The sequence below is a fragment of the Amphiura filiformis genome, chromosome 20, assembly GCF_039555335.1.
Source record: "Amphiura filiformis chromosome 20, Afil_fr2py, whole genome shotgun sequence".
In the NCBI taxonomy this organism is placed as follows: Eukaryota; Metazoa; Echinodermata; class Ophiuroidea; order Amphilepidida; family Amphiuridae; genus Amphiura; species Amphiura filiformis.
The window spans coordinates 55,927,354-55,947,156 of NC_092647.1; the positions used below are offsets into that span (position 1 = coordinate 55,927,354).

General features: G+C 37.1%; 1 protein-coding gene across 1 annotated transcript in view; it reads right to left on the bottom strand.

The window, feature by feature from the left end:
- Positions 1-2,327: 2,327 nt before the first annotated feature.
- LOC140142055 (zinc transporter ZIP6-like) overlaps positions 2,328-19,803 on the bottom strand; it is a 53,408-nt gene continuing 35,932 nt past the window's right edge. Inside the window, exons 5-7 of the mRNA XM_072163992.1 lie at positions 8,391-8,912; positions 5,884-6,071; positions 2,328-3,414 (exon numbers count right to left, since the gene is read on the bottom strand). Of these exons, the coding sequence (XP_072020093.1) occupies positions 3,253-3,414; positions 5,884-6,071; positions 8,391-8,912 (872 nt within the window). The 3' untranslated portion in view covers positions 2,328-3,252. The remainder of the gene's footprint in view (positions 3,415-5,883; positions 6,072-8,390; positions 8,913-19,803) is intronic.

A 19,803-nucleotide genomic window follows, 5' to 3' on the forward strand; every position in this document is an offset into this window, starting at 1 on the left:
CAATAACTATGTACCACATGGTGGATGAGTTAATATTGTGGAGGGAAAGAGGCAAGTCATTTTTTGCAAACCAGAAGGTGGAAAGTACTAAGTTATGGACATATCAGAAGGAACAAGGAGGGAAGCAATTTTTGGCACACAATGTTAATGGCACCATTTTATAGTATGCCAAGATTTTATAGGCAATAAAAATGACCAAATAATTGTGTAATTATGCACAAATATCTGCTCTCTATCCACGTAGACTTATTCAAAGTGAAGGGAGCAAGGATTTTTTTGTCACACCAAGATAAGGCGACAAGCAGCAATATTTCGCATGCGGTTTGAAAATTTTACCTTCACCTGGGGCACATAATTATTGCACACCACTTATCTCATTTTGTTGGGCTATTCAGCAATGAATAATACCTTGGAAAAAGGGTTTTTTTGCTTGATTACATCACATTGTGCTATTCCAGTTGAAACCCATACACCCCTATGGAAGAGATGACCTTAATCTCCCACACAGGAAGTGGGAATTTCAAATGAATGGGTTACTACATTTGAAATCTACACCTCCTGTGTGGGAGATTAAGGACACATCTTCCATAGGGGGATATGAATTTCAACTGGAATAGGTCATTATAATGCTTCTGTTTTCCAGAACATTTGGATGTATTGCTTCATTTACAGCTTCATATTTTACTTATTTCTAAAATTAGATTACCTAATCAATCAATACCTTTCTTTCTCACCCTGTTTTACATCATTTAACAAAATAAAGTGTGAGTGACTACTGACTACATTTGCTTACAGAGAAGAACAGCACTTATTTGCCTATTTAGCATGTACACAGGTGTAAGAAGAAGTATAAACACTGATGTAGGGCTAATTAAATCATAGACATCCCATGCACAATCATAACAACATAATACAAGTAATCTGATTGGCCAATTATGCAGGTTATTACCATGGCACCCACATCAATCATAGCAAGAGAGGGTTGTTCTTCTCTGAAAGCTAGTGTAGTCATTGTATTCCCAGCACATTAACATTACAAAATCTCTTTAACTTATTAATATGGTAAAAGAACCTATTCTTCTTCTTAGGGGTATGGTACCCTCTCGCTGCCGACTCGAATAACGCGGCCGAATCAAACAAAATGTGCCACATGTCAAGCAAAATCAATCATTTCTTTTTATATTTTACATTCTTGTTCACTTGAAAATAGACAACTGTATGAGGCCAACACTCATTCCAATGGTCAAATGAAGGAACAATTTCTTATTTGCATTTCATCATATTTATCCATATTTAAGTATTATAAAAATGGCAAGAATGTAAAATAAAAAACTGATGTTGCTTGACAAAGTGACTCATTTGATTTGATTACATCACAAAATGGTTTCCTTGCACACTACCACAGCAACCACCTTCTAAAAGGAAAATATCATAATGTCACACATAACAAATGTTATGATGCAAGAGTTAGCTATTATACAGACATGTGTGATGATACAATCAAGCAAAAAGCATCCTTCATTGCTACAATGGGCTATCGCAGTTGAAATCCATACACACCCTATGGAAGATATGACCTTAATCTCCCATACAGGGGGTGTAGCATTCAAACCGGAGTCATCCATTCAGGTAACCCCATATGAATTTCACTTCCTGTGTGGGAGATGAAGGCCATGTATGTCCAGGGGCGGATCCAGGAATTTTCAATAGAGGGGGCGCCGAGCCACCGCCGGCGCGGCTCGGCGCCCACACAAAATCAGGCGCCGCTCTGCAAAAATACACAGAGTCAGGCACCGATCTGCACAAAATAGAGGGGGCGCGCCCCGGGTGTGCCCCCCCTCTAAATCCGCCCCTGATGTCTACGATAGGGTATGTGTGGATTTGAAAAGTAATAGCCCAATTGATTCCAATACAAAATGGCCAAAGGAAGTGTCAAATTTCTTTTCTATTGATCACTTTTAAGCATAGCAGCCTACTTAATTGCCTACTAACAATATGAAATAAATCATTTTATTGGAAATTCATTTTGTTTGATTGCATCACATTCAGCCCCTTCCACAAGGTGAATAATATTATATCACCAGCCTTGCCAAGGGTCACTAATAATAAATGTTCTGCCTAGAAATTGAAATATTTTTGTTCTTATAAGTGGAGCACCATCTTGGAATGTACTGTTTGGTTACTTCCATACATCCATACATCCACCTGCCCACATTGTGTCTCATCTCCTTGTGTTTGTCCAAAGATCTCCTTTTAGTGTATCTGCCGTGAGATATGGGTCTCATACCAATCATCATACCTATTGTAACTCACCAAGCATCATACCGTAAAGATTCCCTTAATGGCGCATATCTGCTCCCCTGACATAACTGAAATTGTAGGCACAAACTAAAAGTGCCCTTTCAAAAAAAATCCCACCAGCAAATAAGGGCACAGACCCTTGATTCTTGTTGGGATATTGCTCTTTTAAAACAATTACTCAAAGTCAAAGGAGCCCATGTGACCATAAGGCAAATCTTCATGGTATTATCAAATCACTATAGTAAACTGCTGTAAACCTTTGATGAGAACATACTTTTGCGATATTGACAGAACGATTCACACGCATATGGCCGAATTAACAACACATATGATGCGGAAAGCGCTACTATGAATTGTAGGTGCCTTGTCAACATGGCAGAAGTACAATATCTTCAAAGGATTACAGTAAAATACTATAACAGTATGATCTAAAACAAGAAAAAGGCTGTTCTTTTAAAATTTCAATACACTTTTAACACCTTTGAATGTGTTGGGTACAAAAACTAAGTACTCCACAATTAGAGGTCAACTTTTCAGTTACATGTATGAAAGTTACTGAACTTTGCCACCGGGGATGAGACCATTTTGGTTTATAGCGTAACATTCAGAGTCAACACAGCAACAACTGATGCCAAGTTGCCATCTTCATTTACTAAACACAGTCCTTGTTACCAGCAAGCACAAGCCCCATACCCACACCATGCCTGGTGGAGCTGTATATTCCTTCCCCACACAGCACCACTTGTTTTCAGGTTCATACCTGATACCTCATCTAACATCCAGATCTTCTTCTATGTAGGCTAATGCAGCCATTACCCTTCATCCACAAGCAGAGTAAACCAATAGCAGGCATAATTCCTAATTTCCTATACCAAACCATAACACCTAACACAAGCACTAGTACAATTCATTTTCCAGGTAGGACTGCATGTATACGTCCTGAGTCGTCTCTTAGCCTTCTCTTCTGCTAACTAGTGCAGCCATAAGGTCTTCTTCTAGTAAGCCTATAGTAAGCATAATACCTATACCAAACATCACACCTAATATTTGCAGTAGTAGATGAACACACTTGCTGTCTTTTGTTGTAGATGTGGTGTCAACCATTTCTGGGAACTGTAACAGAAAGATATAAAGAAGAAGTTGTTCTGTAAAATATATACTCCAAAAAGATGTAAAGAAGATGTTTATTTTAATATAAATGTGAAATATTAATGTTTTAGTTGGTAGTATGAGGAGGTTTTTTTGTTCTTGGTTGAGGCTAGTACATTTAGGTTGTTGCTTATGCTGACAGAGAAATTAATTTTATTTATGCATCTAATAATAAGCAGGCAGACCAACTGGCTGCGCGACCATGTGTCACTAAATTATTAATTATTTCATTTATTATATTATAATAGCCAGAATTACAGAAACCAGTTCATGTGTGACCGACAATCTTGTCAATCAAACTCCACATGGCCCATGATTGGTTGGGCTCACGTAACTAGGGTGTTGCCTTTCCTATACTATTGAGCAAATTACTTAAGCGGTGTCCATCTGCTCAGTCTGATTATCGTGTAAAAAGAACTAGGTCATGCGATACTACTAGTTTGACTAGCGATTGAGGTGCCGATGTGATGACGATGTGATTTAATTAGCCAATCAGAACCCCACTTCCGTATACGCCATAAACAGCGCCAAATTGGCAGACCTCTGAAGCACTGTACTGAAAACTATAGTTACTTAATACCAACATCATCTATCCTCATGCATCTTTTTTCTTTAATACATTAATACTGCGGAAAAAAAGTTGACTAAATCGAATTGAATCAAAACTATTGAACTGAACTGAATTGAATTGAACTGGATTGAATTGTCAGTCACCTCTATTTCTGCACTCAGCATTAAACTTTTGCACCAATTCAATTGAGTCCCTCTAGACTCACTTTGCAGTTTGCACTAAACCAATGCAATATTTTGCACCCATGATCTCACTAAACATGGGTACATTGTGTATTGTTATATGACTACAATACATACATTATGGTCTAACAGGATTTAAACAATCTTTTAATGTTGTGACAACATAGCCAACATTTGACCATTTTTAAACATGCATCAAAGATTGCTTTATACACAGCAGTACAAATTACATGGCGGTGGAGGCAAGTGAGACAGTTACATATCATCATATTGAAGAGTTTATAATTCATAAAAAAATTAAACAAGGAAAGGAGAGAAAGAAATGAGCAGGAAAAAGGTAAAATATTCTCTCAAATTCTCTCAAATACAAGATACAACACCTAGAAACATTTTTTTCAATACAAATCTGCCCAAACTCTAATCATTCATTCATTCATTTATCAAAATAATTCAAACAAAAGTGGGATGTGCTGAATTAGAGTAGAACATGCTGGCAATTGTCAAGTGTGCATTATCCAGGACAGTTTGTACATACATACATGTCAAAGACCTTCATAATCAGTATTTAATGAAAGTAGTTTTCTCTTCAAGAAATCAGATCCTGACAAAATGCTCAGCAAGACCATGAGAGATTTCGGTAACTTTATAGCTCCAAGCACACTGGCTGTCTGGACCCAATCCAACTTGCTAAATAGACTAGCTGGGTCACTTGCTACAGGTGTAATGAATGGCACTGTGGGGAATAGCCTCATAACTCCACACAAATATTGTCTGGTTACAAATTATTATTTAATACAGATAATAAATTAACAAGAAATGATAATATGATTATGATACCCTGCCAACACGTGCCATTGTTATACATGTACCAAGAAAAAATAATAAATGTCAGATGTTTAGCATTGGGTTTTGGGTATCTTAAAATATTGTGGCCATTCAAAAAGCCTTTTATACCCGAAAGTACTGTAACTTTTAGTGAAGGCCACTTGAAAGAAACTATATTACTCCATGGACTTGACAGATGTGGCCATGTTTTATAGGCAAATTGCAATTTAAAGGGCTGGGTCACCCACCTTTGCACAGTACTTTAAATGGGGCCTTATTGCATTTTGAATATGAGGAAGGTTGGTCTGATACCAAATAATTTTTATTTTTTGAAATCTGCCATATAATACAAATTTTATGGCAAATTACTTAAAATTGATATTTTAAGTAAACTTAATAAATCTAATGATATGTACTTTAAAAAGTGTATGTAGCTGGGAGGAAAAGCAGTCCATCATATGAAAATGTTGACCTTTCATTTTGAAGATATACATTTTCTTCCCATAAACACCTTCAAAATTTAGGTTTTTGATTTCTCTCACTTAGGGTGAGAAAGAAGAGAAGGTAAAGGAAATATTAGAATAAAACCATGAGAACATGCAACAGAAAAAATGGGGGAGGAAAAAGACAACCAAAACAAAGCAATCAAACCAAAAGAAAGACAAAAAGATGAGTGAAAAGAAGAAAAAGATTTAAGATTTCAAAATTGAGAGAAATCAGATGTCTCTTTTATAGAATTCAAAACGAAATAACAGAATTACAAACATATTGATACAATCAACATGTAAACAACAAAAATTGACTCAATAAACAAACAACAACAAACAAAATGGACAGGGAAGTCACTCTACTCACCAAATCAGCCAGTGCAATATAAAGAAACATGCCCGCCGCTAGGGCAAATATCCATAAACTCAGCATACTGATATTGCCCATGGCGACGCCCATGGCCATCCCCAGGTACGCCAGTATAGAGGAGACACCTTGAAATGCTAATGCTTGTTTTACACTCATGCCTGCTTTTAACATGACGGCAAAATCACCTGTAGAAAAAGATGAAGATCACATTATGAACACAATTCTTCCATGTTTGCATGTGGGGTACAAATAGTTCACTGTGTTCATCCTCCCTTCTTAATTCTTTGGAACAAGCACTATAAAGTTTGATGTATACTCCACTTCACCACTTCTCGAAAAGCTGTGATGAAAAAATAAATTCATAGCTTCGCCGAAGGCATTCATATATACTTCATCAAAATATCGCCGAGTATTGCGAAGAATTGTTGCCCGCTCTGTGCTTTCTAATAGAAACTTCGCTGGCCTACCCCCAAAAGTTAAACCAAATCCAACTCTCTGCTAAGCAAAGAAACCTGCAAAGAAATTCCTCTGCGGAGGTTCAGCTCAAATTTCTTCGCGGCCGCTAAGTGGAGTATACATCGGACTTTGGTCATCTCAAGTTTGGTACTGACATCGATGTTTTGTCGCAGTTGCGTGATGACAAACAGTCCTTAAATACGCTCTGCGCTATTAACTTTATGTGCAATTTGATCTTGCTACCAGTGAAATATGCACCTATGTCACTACATGTACCAAACTTGAGGTGAACCAAAGTAAGGAGGACTTGACATCATCATGCACATAATAGCATGAAGCCCCAATTATTGCCACCAACAACTTTCAAAGGAGAACATATCAGAGTTGGACGTAAGACATTTTTTATGTGTAGCATTATCAGCTTGCACTACTTGGATTTTCGTTACATTTGCACACTTCACCGTATGACTATAAGTCTATGGCATAAAATTGCTACACATTTCCAAAATTGTGTAGCAAAGTGATCAAAATTGAGCAGCATTTTGCTCCGCGATATCGGCTTTGGCCAACGCTGCATCTTTCTCCACATAGCCTAATGTGCAGCACTAAGGGAAATCAACCATATTGGATGCTTAGGGATGGATTCAAAACACAACCACCAGTCGACCACTGGTGCCCTGGCAGAACCTGCCTTTTAACCACATTCTATGTTCTGAATAGAAACCTGGCTCAACTGCCAATTCTACCAGGGTGCCACAGTTTGGGTTTTGAAGCCATCTCTAAATGAGGACCAAGATAAAATACAGCTGCCATTTTCAGAAAAGGATCTCCTAAACTAATCGCATTGCTTATGACTTATACCTATCACTTCTTGATGCATTACTACTTAAATTCAACAATTAATATGACGGCAAACTTGTTTGTGCCATCACGCCCACTGATGCACTTGATTTTAGCGCACATTAAAAATATATCAAACTAATTTCTATGATGAAGTCATTCAAGTCAACAACCCCATGATGACAACACCAAAGTAGAATTTCATCACTGGTGATAATGCTGCCTGATGCACATTAAATTATGCTTCACACTCCTCTCACTCTTTGCTGTAAGTGAGAACAAATTTGACTCTGGCTTTGAGAGTTGATGAATTCTGTATTTTAAAGCTTTTAAACTTAAAATGCATTCCCTCTAGTCAAATGCTGTACATTAAAAGTGGTTTCTCCTGGGTGTTTTCCCACCTTTGGCAAGACCCTCGCATTTGCTATCTCTATATGCCTCGAGTGCACTGTGGAAAGTGAGATTTTTTTTTATTGAACAAAAAGGTTTAAAAATCAATGAAAGCCCATGTGTAAAGATTCTGCATGGAATTGTCCATAATTCTACTTTAATATAGAAAGACAAGTGTTTTTAACCATGTTGAATTGATTCTGAATCAGGTGTTTTCACAACTCCTACTCGAAGCCACCTTTATTCCTATGCTCATGTGTAACTTGGGGAAATACGGTTTGTCCAGTCTTTTTCTATGATTTATAATTGGGGTTAGGGTTTAGATAATTGAATACATGAATGGCTATACACTTAGGGGCGCACCATTTGATTTGCAGGGGCATGGAATTTAGTTGGGAAAAAAACCCAGACCCATGCTATTGCTACTCGAATACTGCAATTGTCACACAAAAAAAACCTATTGAAAAGTTCTGCACTGATGCATGCTACCCAAAGGTACATGAAACCATGTACTATCCCCAAAATAGTTTTGATCATATTTCCCCAAGGATAGATCTAGTACTTTTCAATCAGTAATAAAAAAAAAGGTACTGCCTGCAAAAAAGCTGTCAACCCACGCTAGAAATACCATTACTTATGATGATTACTAATCAAAAGCTTTCTCTGTGAAATTGACTTTACATGCAACTTAAAAGTTACATGCAACTTAAAAGTTGCAATCACTTTGCAACTTATACATCCCCAAACTTGTTCACTACTTTTCCTTCTTCAGGGCTTCCAAGGATAGGTCAATCATATTTTTGGCTACGAATACCTACCTAATTCATGTGGTAACTCATGGCACATAACAGCAATAGCCGTACTCAGGCCACCTGCTAAACTATCAGCAAATGCGGCACCGACCACTAGTCCATCACAAAAGTTATGTAAACCATCCCCCATGACAACAATCCATGCCAATGTGGCTATACCAGCATCAGAAGGGGGTACTCCATGGGAGTGACCATGATGACCCTGATGATGACCATCATGTAGATCCACTTCTTTATCATGACTATTCTTCCTATGATGATGATGGTGATCTTCGTGATAACCATCTTCTTCACCACCTTGTTGGTGGTCATTATGTTTATGTTTATGATCACCATCTCCATGGTGATGGCCATATGTAGGGTTGGGCGATATATGTATTTGTGCATCGCTGTGGACACATATGGTAACTGCATGTTGAGAGGAATGATGAGAGGCATCGGATGCCTGACTATCTCGCCTGTCATCACTACATTTGTATACAACAGAGGCTTTGGTAGGTTCTTGTTTATCAGTAGTGAGCAGTGCATCTGAAAAAAAATAAGCAAAATGTAAAAATATGTCATTATTCATTATTATTCCAACATAATTTGAGAATTCTGTCATCTATATCAAATTTTAATTTAAACTTCCTGGTGCATTTCAAATTTCCTGATCACTCGCACCTGTAAGGTTTATAGTATCTTTGCAAACATACTCAGGTGATGAGTGCAACCTGCTTGTAGTGCAGGGCGATATTCAAAAATTGTATTCATCTATTGCTATGGTAGTTAATCCTGTTATATCATCACTTCTACGGCGAATATCCATGGACCTTTATTATAAAACCATGGAACAACATATTAGCACAAAGAAAAGAATGCATTTAATTAAATACTTTCAACCTCTACTGATGTGTCAAGCTATAATCATGTACACCATAAACTGATGTTGTTGCATTTATTGACTTTCTGCAGTATCATGCTTCATTACCCATTTTGTTAACCGGCATGATCTTTTAACTCTTATATCCTTTGTTCTTTTATTCCACCGTAGTAACAATAATATTGTATCCATGATTCTTTCTAATGTCATTGCCATTGAACAGGTAGCTCATCTTTATTGCTTTCTGTCAGTGCTGGCATCTAATGTGCAATGCAATTTGATGTTTTTTTCTGCTAAATACATTTCAAGAGTGATTATAATCAGTATGAATTGCTGCAGAAGTAGATTTACTACTCTAAAAGTGTCCAATATTTTTGTGTGATAATGTTCATGCAATTCAATTTCAATTCACTTGTTTTTAATCTCACTACTTTCCACATTTTCTAAATAGATTGACTATCTAAAATAAATATTGTCACATATTTTTAATTTCACCCAAACTTAGCAGGGTGCAAAAATGTGAATATTAATGTGGCATAAAGATTCCAACTTTTACCGTACTTGTTTACCACACAAAATACAATTAGGCCTTAAAGAAATGTGACCGGATCTGATCCAAGAATCTATGAGAGCTTATTTGAGGTTGAAAATGTCTGATAATTTGATTTACTAAACATTTTTTAGAAAATACTGGTGCTCTATTTTTAAATGTTTATCAGAGTTGTTCCAAAGACACTGGTGTTTCATTGAACAATTTTCTTATAATTCTCTAGTTTTTGCCATCTTAATTGGCAGTGGAACATTATGCGTTGAAAATTTGGCCAATATGATATAATATGGGCTATCAATTCAGAAATCAGAAATGAAAGCTCTGGCTCATTTGTAATCTAATATTCTCAAATCTCGCCATGCCTACTGAGCACTAACAAAATAACAAGCATGCATTTTGATCTTTGAGCATTTTGTTAACATTTCATATTTACATTTATTAACCCACTTTCTGGTCCCATGTTTATCCACAACATTCCCTACTGAGAAAAAAAACATGTATCTTTTGTTTTCTTTGCTATTTTATGTTAACATTGATTTGTCCAATTCTATACATAATATTCCCATTGCTAATTGCAATCTAAAGTCTGCACAAAAAGTAACGCAGCTGTTACAAATATGCACATAGCTTCAGAACTAATAATTGTTTTCACAATATTTCAACATAAAAAGAAGGATGATTTATTTATGCGCACTTTAATACCCAATTTGTGCAATTTTGTTCAATAATTATTAACAATGCAGCAGTGTTTTGAAAGACAAATACCCGAATTTAAAAAGTTGCAGCTACTATATTTGTATTGATTTGAAGTAAGTGCAAAGATAATGGTGGGATTTACATGCTACCATGCTGGTATAATAACCATTGATCGCTGTAAACTGCAACTTTTAAATTCGGGTATTTTTCTTTTAAAGCACTAATGTGTTATTAATATTGAATAACATTTGACAAATGGGGTATCAAAATGCGCGTAAATAAATCATCCTTCTCTCTATGTTGAAATATTGTGAAAACAATTATTAGTTCTGAAGTTATACGTTTATTTATAACAATGCGTTACTTTTTGTGCAGAGTTTACAAATAAGAATATTATGATATGGCCCAATTTTAGCTGATGTCACCCTGGGATAATCACATCGCAACAAGCAGATAAATTCCAATCACACTTAGACATTTATTCGCTCATTTTTCTTGCTGTGAAAGACCACATACACCCTAGTCTACTTAATAGCCCCTTTTAGAAATTCATATTTGATATCAACTCATCTCACAATGATTTTTTAATATATAAAAGTTGAGAACAAGAACCGCTTTCATCAGAAAACTGCAAAGAGATGTCACTGGGGACGTGTTGTGTTTTATTCGCAGCAAAAAGCTAAATTGATGTGAAATTTACAATCAATTTATGGAATGGCGTACAGCTGGTGTGAATTGTTTAACAAAAAGGGAATGCAAAGCAGTCTACAACTGCACAAACCTAAGCACTGTATTCAAGTCTGCATACAGGTTGCAAGAATAGCATGCAGCATATCAGTGCTCAGACAACCATGCCATCCCTGATCCCATCATGCATTATTCCAAAGGCCATAATAACCACCACATAATTATTTTGCCAAAATGGAGACAATTATTTTGATTAAAAAATGTTTTGAGATATTACTTCCCAATGTACATTGTATCACTGAGCCTGTCCTACAGCTGATGCCTACCCTATAGACGAATCCGACGAGCCACATTCCTACACCTCACTGGCGGCCATAGCGGGGGGCATCCATCCATTTTACGCGACGCCAGTATCATAGGCGTGCAGCGTTTACCGCTCCCGTGACGCTGTGCAAGTGCTACACGCTCCGATGCGTCTTGGATAGCAATCCAAACGAACTAAGCTAGTTTGGCGCTGCCGCGGATGGCCCCCAGCTATGGCCCACTTAATCCTGGCCATCATTTGGCTCGTCAGATTCGTCTATACGCAAAGAGAGAGATCCATGGGTGATGTAGCTCAAATTCTTGCAATGCATCATGGGAAAACATTATTTTTGCTGTGGCAGAATATTGAGATAGAATGCAAGTTAACCATGTCCACATGGGGAGGCAGAAACTCAGAGGAATCCAACTCAAAGGATCACAACTTTTGAAGATTCACTCAAAAAACGTCCCTCTATTGGGGCCCATTATCTGGAATATAAGAGATTAATTTTGCCCAATAGAAACACATTCTCCACTATTCTCCGGATAATAGCTGGGAGTTTTACCAGGAATTTATCCTTCTGGAAGAAGGATAATGGCAGAGAAGATAAGTTATCCGCCAGCAAGTGCGATGTTTTAAGGCCCGCTATTTACGAGCTGATTAAACTATAGGGGTTCAAACAAGTGCATACCCCTCCATTAGGGGGAGGTGCCCTATTTAGCATTAGCTTTGGATTTTTACAAGAGATTTAAGGGGTTTTGACATCCAAGTTCACTCAGAGTAAAACTAGGCAGTTTGTGTCATGCAGACAAGTTTGAGGATTTCATTCAGAGTTTCTTTATATACGATTGTGATTGTTCAATTCCTGTATACCCCAAGAACATGTTAGTGACTTACGGAGGTGGCTCAGAGGTTTTTTGCTGGTGAACCCACCACGTGCATACAACTTTGGATTTCATTTCTACATTTGTAAGTTCAAACCCTTGGAAGTTCAAGTCTATCTGAACACAGCTTACAAGTGCAATTAGCTTTTACAGGGTATGCTTACTTCCTCTACTTGTACAGATATAATGGACAGCCCACTGTTTCAAACGCGATGTTATTCCAATGGTCTGTTATTCCAAACACACCATACCTAAGGATGTTCTATTCCCCAACTAAAATAACATCCGCCTTTCCATATATTCCGTACCTTACTGGAATTCCAAGTACTTTTAACTTCAGGCAATAATGTCACTTATGTCACTTACTGGAATTTTTGATATCCTTCCAAAATTTTTGATATCGTTCCAAAATTTTAGAAATGATATGTACGAGGGGGTATCAAAAAGTTTTAGAAATCGCACAGACGTGAAAGAGCTATATCAATGAAATTTTGTCAGTGCAATCACTGGTCCTTATGTACACTATGATGCAAAAATGGTCTCATAAGTATGTTTACCTTTTTTACAGGAGCTAGATGTCACTACCTGCCTATGTAACCGCATAACCAGCAAAATGGAGAAAATTAAGGCATGCAGCATGATTAAGTTCCATTTTAAGGGCTACAGTGCCCAGAAAATCTGTGATGAAATAAAAATTCCTTTTCCAAAAAGTGACAGTGACATATCACAATCACCACAGAAGATAACTTTCATTTCATCATCAATTTTCTAGGCACTGCAACCCTTCAAAAGCAGGATCTTAATAATGCTGCTTGCCTCAATTTTCTCAATCTTGCAGTTTATGCGCAGTAACTGGGGCAGCGGGTTATTGGCATCTAGTGCCACCTGTACAAAAAGTAAACATATCTATGAGACCATTTTTGAACCATAATGTACATAAGGACCAGTGATTGCGCTTGACAAAATTTCATTGATATAGGTCTTTCACTTCTGGGCGATTTCTAAAACTTTTTGATACCCCCTCGTACAGTCTGTAATATACGCTCCCCCTAAATTTTCCTAAAATTGACAAAAATGCAAACTTTTCCATGCTAAATCGTGTGAGTATAAAATTTAAAACTGGCCTCAGTCATGTCAGTCTTGTCAGTGACGATTGCTAAATTGCATGGACAAAACCTATTATGACTCAAACTTCCATCCATTCCATTGCTTAATTATGGTAGAATTACACCAGATTCTTGCTTGATGATGCACTTACAGGTGTAATTTTGTTGTATTTACCATGAAAATATCATTTTCCACTCGATTTCCGTAGGCTGAGTAAAAAACTGAGTAAAAAGGAAGATGTCTAGGAAGTTGAGATGCTTTCTATAGCTCTGCTAATATACAAGAAACTAGCTCTGCTAATATACAAGAAACACTTCTGGAAGATTCTGTGATCATTAGAAGGGGTCTACCTACCAGAACAATAAAATAAAAAGACCTCCTTTTTTCAGGCATTGTTGTATATGCTAGATACAGGGCAAATATGGGTATTTACACCTATCTTTCATAAAAATAACAAATAAAAGCCCCTCCTTCTTTTTTCAAAAACCAGAACAAGAGACATAATATGTTTTTATTTTTACTTGGCCTTATAACCTAATTTCATATTGAAATATATTCAAAATAAGAATTTCAGGTTGTATGTTGGGAACGAAAACTGTACTTTCCACGATGGCTAAGTATCCTAAAGGGCCTGTCACCCAAAATCTAAAAGAAAAAAAAAGGTTTTCATACAAAAAGCAAACTTGTTAGTTAAAAAATCAATCTTTTCAAAAACTGCACAAAGCATTTATTCAAATATGCCCCAAATAATTGAGTCAGTCAGCGTCTCTTTAAACTTGACATTTAGAATGTCAATATGCTTGAGGGGAGTGTTCTGTCCCAGCCAGGTTATTTGTTCAAGTTTAGTTCACTGGCTATACCAGCCAGTCCTTTTGCATCAGAATGTTGTTATATGTACATGTAAAACATTGCAGTCCACAGTCCATTGCATATTGTACGATTCATACCAATCTTTTATATGTTGGTTTATATCCCATAGAGAATTGAACAAAATAATCAAATTTGATTTGAAAATAACTCAATAGCTCTCAATGAAAATATTAATATATGAACACATGACTTTCATACATCATCCAATGTCAATAGAACTGCCAATATTATTTACAACCGCATGAATTTCATGAAGTTCAACTTCATAAAACCATGCAACCATGAAAAGGAAATACTGAGTTTGTGGGACAAAAAAGATGCATTCTATGCATTTTTCTTAAGGTTATTAATTATTTTAAACTGTTGCGATTTGGTAGTTCACAGCATCTTATGAATGGTAGTGAGCTTTGGCAAAAACTGCATTGCTCAATTCATAGCGAGCGTGTAGAAGAATTAAAATATGACAGATGTACTTTTATAGGTGCTGTGGTTCTTGAGTTACGTTTTAAAGAGGGCTGAAACAACAACACTTTTGTAAAACGTACATAACTCATTAACAACAATAAATTAAGCAAGTTTGCAAAGTATACGATTTGTAGAATGAACTTTTGCAAAACATCAAGGTGTTAATTTTCAATAATATATTGATCTAGATAATAAAAATCGATTTTTAGGTTGCTTCGACCAACAATACCTCGTCTACCCTTAAGCCCAGACAATAGACATTAAATCTGAATTTCATTTGGTTCAGAAAGTTTTATAGTATTACATTACAGTAAGTGACAGTATTGTGTTCAAAACCAAAACCAGTTACACTCCAGTTTTAAAATCTTCAACACTTGTATGGGAAAATAAAGAAGATTCTGAGAAAAAAAGATGATTCAAAATTTCTCATCTACACAAAGTAACATAATTATATAACTCATTGTTTGGCCTCAATTATCAGCTTAATATGTAGATGGGTTGAAGATACCCTTTTCTATACTATTGATGTTGAACACAATTAGGTAATTTCATAATAATTTTACCAAAGCCATGAAGCCAAGCTATAATATGTTGATGGATCGATTTATACCCTTTTTTGCAATATTGATGTTGTACACAACTTGGGAACAATAAAGGTAGTTTTCATAAATGTGTACTGATAAATTCGAAACAAATTTGCCAAAGCTAAGCTATGTTGATGGATCGATGATACCCTTTTCTGCACTTTTGATGTTGTATACAACTTGGTAACAAATAGGTTGCAGTTTTCATAAATGTGTACTGATAAATTTGCCAAAGCCAAGCTTCCCCATTTCTGATGCTTTTTCCCTGTACTAAAATGTCGCAATGGGGACCTTATATTAGTTTTTGATACCTGGCTCAAGCAGCATACCACTTTTTTTCTTCCCCTCTATACTCCTGTAGTTACAACAGTCTCAAATATCAAAATCCAAACAGTGAATACCCACCTGTTCAATACTGGGCTATTCCAGTTGGAATCCATACACCCCCTATGAAAGACATGACCTTAATCTCCCATACAGGGGGTGTAGATTTCAAATGGAGCCATCCAATACTGTGTGAAAGATTAAGGTTAAGTGGAGGTGTATGGATTTAAACTGGAATAGCCCATAAGCTGTGTATTTTTCTCTCACAAAGATATTTCAAAAACGGCAGGTTCAAACCCAGAAAGTAGAACTCTCTATCCATTCATATGGTATTTGCAACAAATGAAAGTCTTATATAAACATGCTCATCCATCAGAACACAGTTCTTTAACCCTGATATGTTTGTATCTAAAGTATATTGGCCTTTATTAAAATGTGAATAGCTACAAAAACTCATATTCAAAACGTAGCTGTCAAAGTTTGAGCTATACGATTGTTATTATAAAATGGAGGTAGAAATATATGTCATGGAAATAAGACCATTTTGCCATAGGTACTAAAAAAAAAATATAAAAAAAACTCAATTTTTTTTTCACGTGAGTGTACTAGGCACTGCCAGGGTTCCCGGTACTTCTACTATATTAACAAGTTCACACCACCTTTTGTAATGTGTGCATTTTTCATAACAGTTCATGCAAATCATAATGTTCTCTGAGTATAAAATTTGGAAATCCCAATACAATTACAAGCAAAAATTCACATATCAGTTTTCAGGGTCACCTACATTCCATTACTACAGTTACAGTCCATTAGCTTATATGTTGTATAGAAACAAATATTTTGAAGTATATTATATAAATGTAAAAAAAAGATTGATGAAGTCCTACAGGTTTCATTGGGAGGGGGTTAAAATGGGGATCACATTTCTCCTATTTATTTGGACCATACCCACTTTGTGTTTCATATTACACAGTGCAGAGTCATGCAGCTATAAAACTAAACTAGAACTTTGCGTTTATAGTGCTTCAACAATTCTTTGGTTTGTTCCTTAACATTAAGGCCTACATGAAATCAAAGATGAATCTGTTGACTAATTATATATGGGCCTAGAAAAAATAACCATAAGCCCAATTTCCCACATTATTATGTTTTGATAAATCCAGGTGTGTGAAAATATTGAATCCAAAACGTAATAATGATAAAATTGCACTTTACACCCAATATTGGTCTGGCTATGAGTTTCTTGTCTACCTATTGTCCAATATTTTTAAATTCATAGCGCGCCCAATAAATATGGGCTCAATCAATCCAATTTTATACCAAAATTAGCAATATTTCCTAAAAATTTCTGATGTCTTTCTCTATTTGAGGTTCCCTCCAAATACCAAAATTTCCCTGGGAGAATCTTCCTGCTTTCCATATAATCATATTTTAAAAGAGGAGACTGAATTTGACCTTAGACAACACCTGGATGACCCCAAAACAACCTTCCAATGACTCCTGGGTGACCCCAAAATGACCTTCCAAAAATTTGGCTCTAAATGTTGACTGTACCCACCAAGTTTCATGCCCATAGGATAGTTTTTACTAATTTGACCTCAGATGACCCCTGGTGACCCCAAAATGATCTTCCAAAAATTTGGCTCTAAATGTTGACTGTACCCACCAAGTTTCATGCCCATATGACAGTTTTTTACTAATTTGACCTCAGATGACCCCTGGATGACCTCAGATGACCCTGAAATGACCTTTCAAAAATTTGGCTCTGAATATTGACTGTACTCATCAAATTTCATGGCCATATGACAATTTTTACTAATTTGACCTCAGATGACCCTGGATGACCCCAAAATGACCTTCAAAAAATTAGGCTCTAAATGTTGACTGTACCCACCAAGTTTCATGCCCATACGACAGTTTTTACTAATTTGACCTCAGATGATCCCTGGGTGACCCCAGATGACCCCAAAATGCCCTTCCAAAAATTTGGCTCTAAATGTTGACTGTACCTACCACGTTTCATGGCCATATGACTATTTTTGCTAATTTGACCTCAAATGACCCTGAATGACCTCAGGAGAACTTGACCCACTAACCAATACAAACTTGTTCTGTCTGGAGTCAAGATGCACCCACCCACCTAGTTTGAGGAACGTGCGACCCCTAGTCTCCGAGAAAAGAGGTAAATAAGGAAAATGGGCCCCTTGACCTCAAATGACCTTTTACCTCAGTAGATGACCTTGAACCTCACCCAAAAAAAAGTAGCCAGAGTTTTTGACCATGACCCACCTATCCTGAAAATCTGAAGTTAATCCGCCCATCCATGCCCGAGATATAGCCTCCGGACGGAAGCACGGACATTGCAAAAACAGCATGCCTCGCGGTGGAGGCATAAAATGAGACTCATAACATTGTGTACTGATTATAGAATGGCATGCATGCAGTTGGCCGCAGCACTGAAGTTAGTTGCATGTTGCGTATTATGCATGGCTGGCACACGCTTAAAAGTGAATTTACGAGAGTGTATGTTGAGATTAAATTGATGCGTACAGTAACAAAACCTAAACAATTTTCACCTATTATAAACTGAACAAACTGTAGACATGTTCCACTTTAAACTTCCACCTTTGAATCAGGATTTACGGAGTAACTAAGGGCCCACGTGAGTTCGCTTTGTAGCAAAGAAGTCAGGATCTTGTGATCACAAATCACGACTTCTTGTGTTCCTGACTTAGCCAGTTTGAAATAAAGAGATAGTAAAAATATCAAAATAAAGAAATAGTTAAGACAACTCAGGATCTCAAGAACTCATGAAATCTGTTCAATTTTCACGGCGTTAGTAGTTTAAATGTAAGTCCATCCACTTAAGTTATCTCGAGATCCTATTTTCTTGACTTAAAGTCAAGAACTCGTGAACTCCAGCCACGCTTGAGTTCCTGACTTCAAGTCAGGAACACAGGATCACGAGATCCTGACTTCATGACTTTAAAGTCAGGAACACAAGAACTCAAGCGCCGCTTGTGTTCACGACTTCCTGACTTTGAACTCAGGAACACAAGAACTCAAGCGCCCGCTTGTGTTCACGACTTCCTGACTTTGAACTCAGGAACACAAGAACTCAAGCGCCCGCTTGTGTTCACGACTTCCTGACTTTGAACTCAGGAACACAAGAACTCAAGCGCCGCTTGTGTTCACGACTTCCTGACTTTGAACTCAGGAGGTCACGAACACAAGAACTCAGGCACGGCTTGTGTTCGCGACTTCCTAACTTTAGCACGTGTGTTGCTAGGCGCCATCATTTGATATTATAATGCATGCATTTAGGCTCTCTCTCAAAGTCAGGAAGTCGTGAACACAAGCGGCGCTTGAGTTCTTGTGTTCCTGAGTTCAAAGTCAGGAAGTCGTGAACACAAGCGGGCGCTTGAGTTCTTGTGTTCCTGAGTTCAAAGTCAGGAAGTCGTGAACACAAGCGGCGCTTGAGTTCTTGTGTTCCTGAGTTCAAAGTCAGGAAGTCGTGAACACAAGCGGCGCTTGAGTTCTTGTGTTCCTGAGTTCAAAGTCAGGAAGTCGTGAACTCAAGCGGCGCTTGAGTTCTTGTGTTCCTGAGTTCAAAGTCAGGAAGTCAGGAACTCAAGAACACAAGCGCGGCTTGAATTCACGAGTTCCTGACTTTAAAGTCATGAAGTCAGGATCTCGTGATCCTGCGTTCCTGACTTGAAGTCAGGAAGTCAGGAACTCAAGCGTGGCTTGAGTTCACGAGTTCCTGACTTTAAGTCAAGAAAATAGGATCTCGAGATAACTAGCGTGCATGGGCTTACAATTAAAATACCAACGCCGTAAAAATTGAACAGATTTCATGACTTCTTGAGATCCTGAGTTGTCTTAACTATTTCTTTATTTTGATATCTTTACTTTCTCTTTATTTCAAACTGGCTAAGTCAGGAAGACAAGAAGTCAGGATTTGTGATCACAAGATCCTGACTTCTTGCGTTACAAAGCGACACGCATGGCCCTTAGTTACTTCCGTAAGGATCAGCCAAATTAGTTGCGTCTGGTAGGAACAGAGAGCAATTTAGATTTTATAAG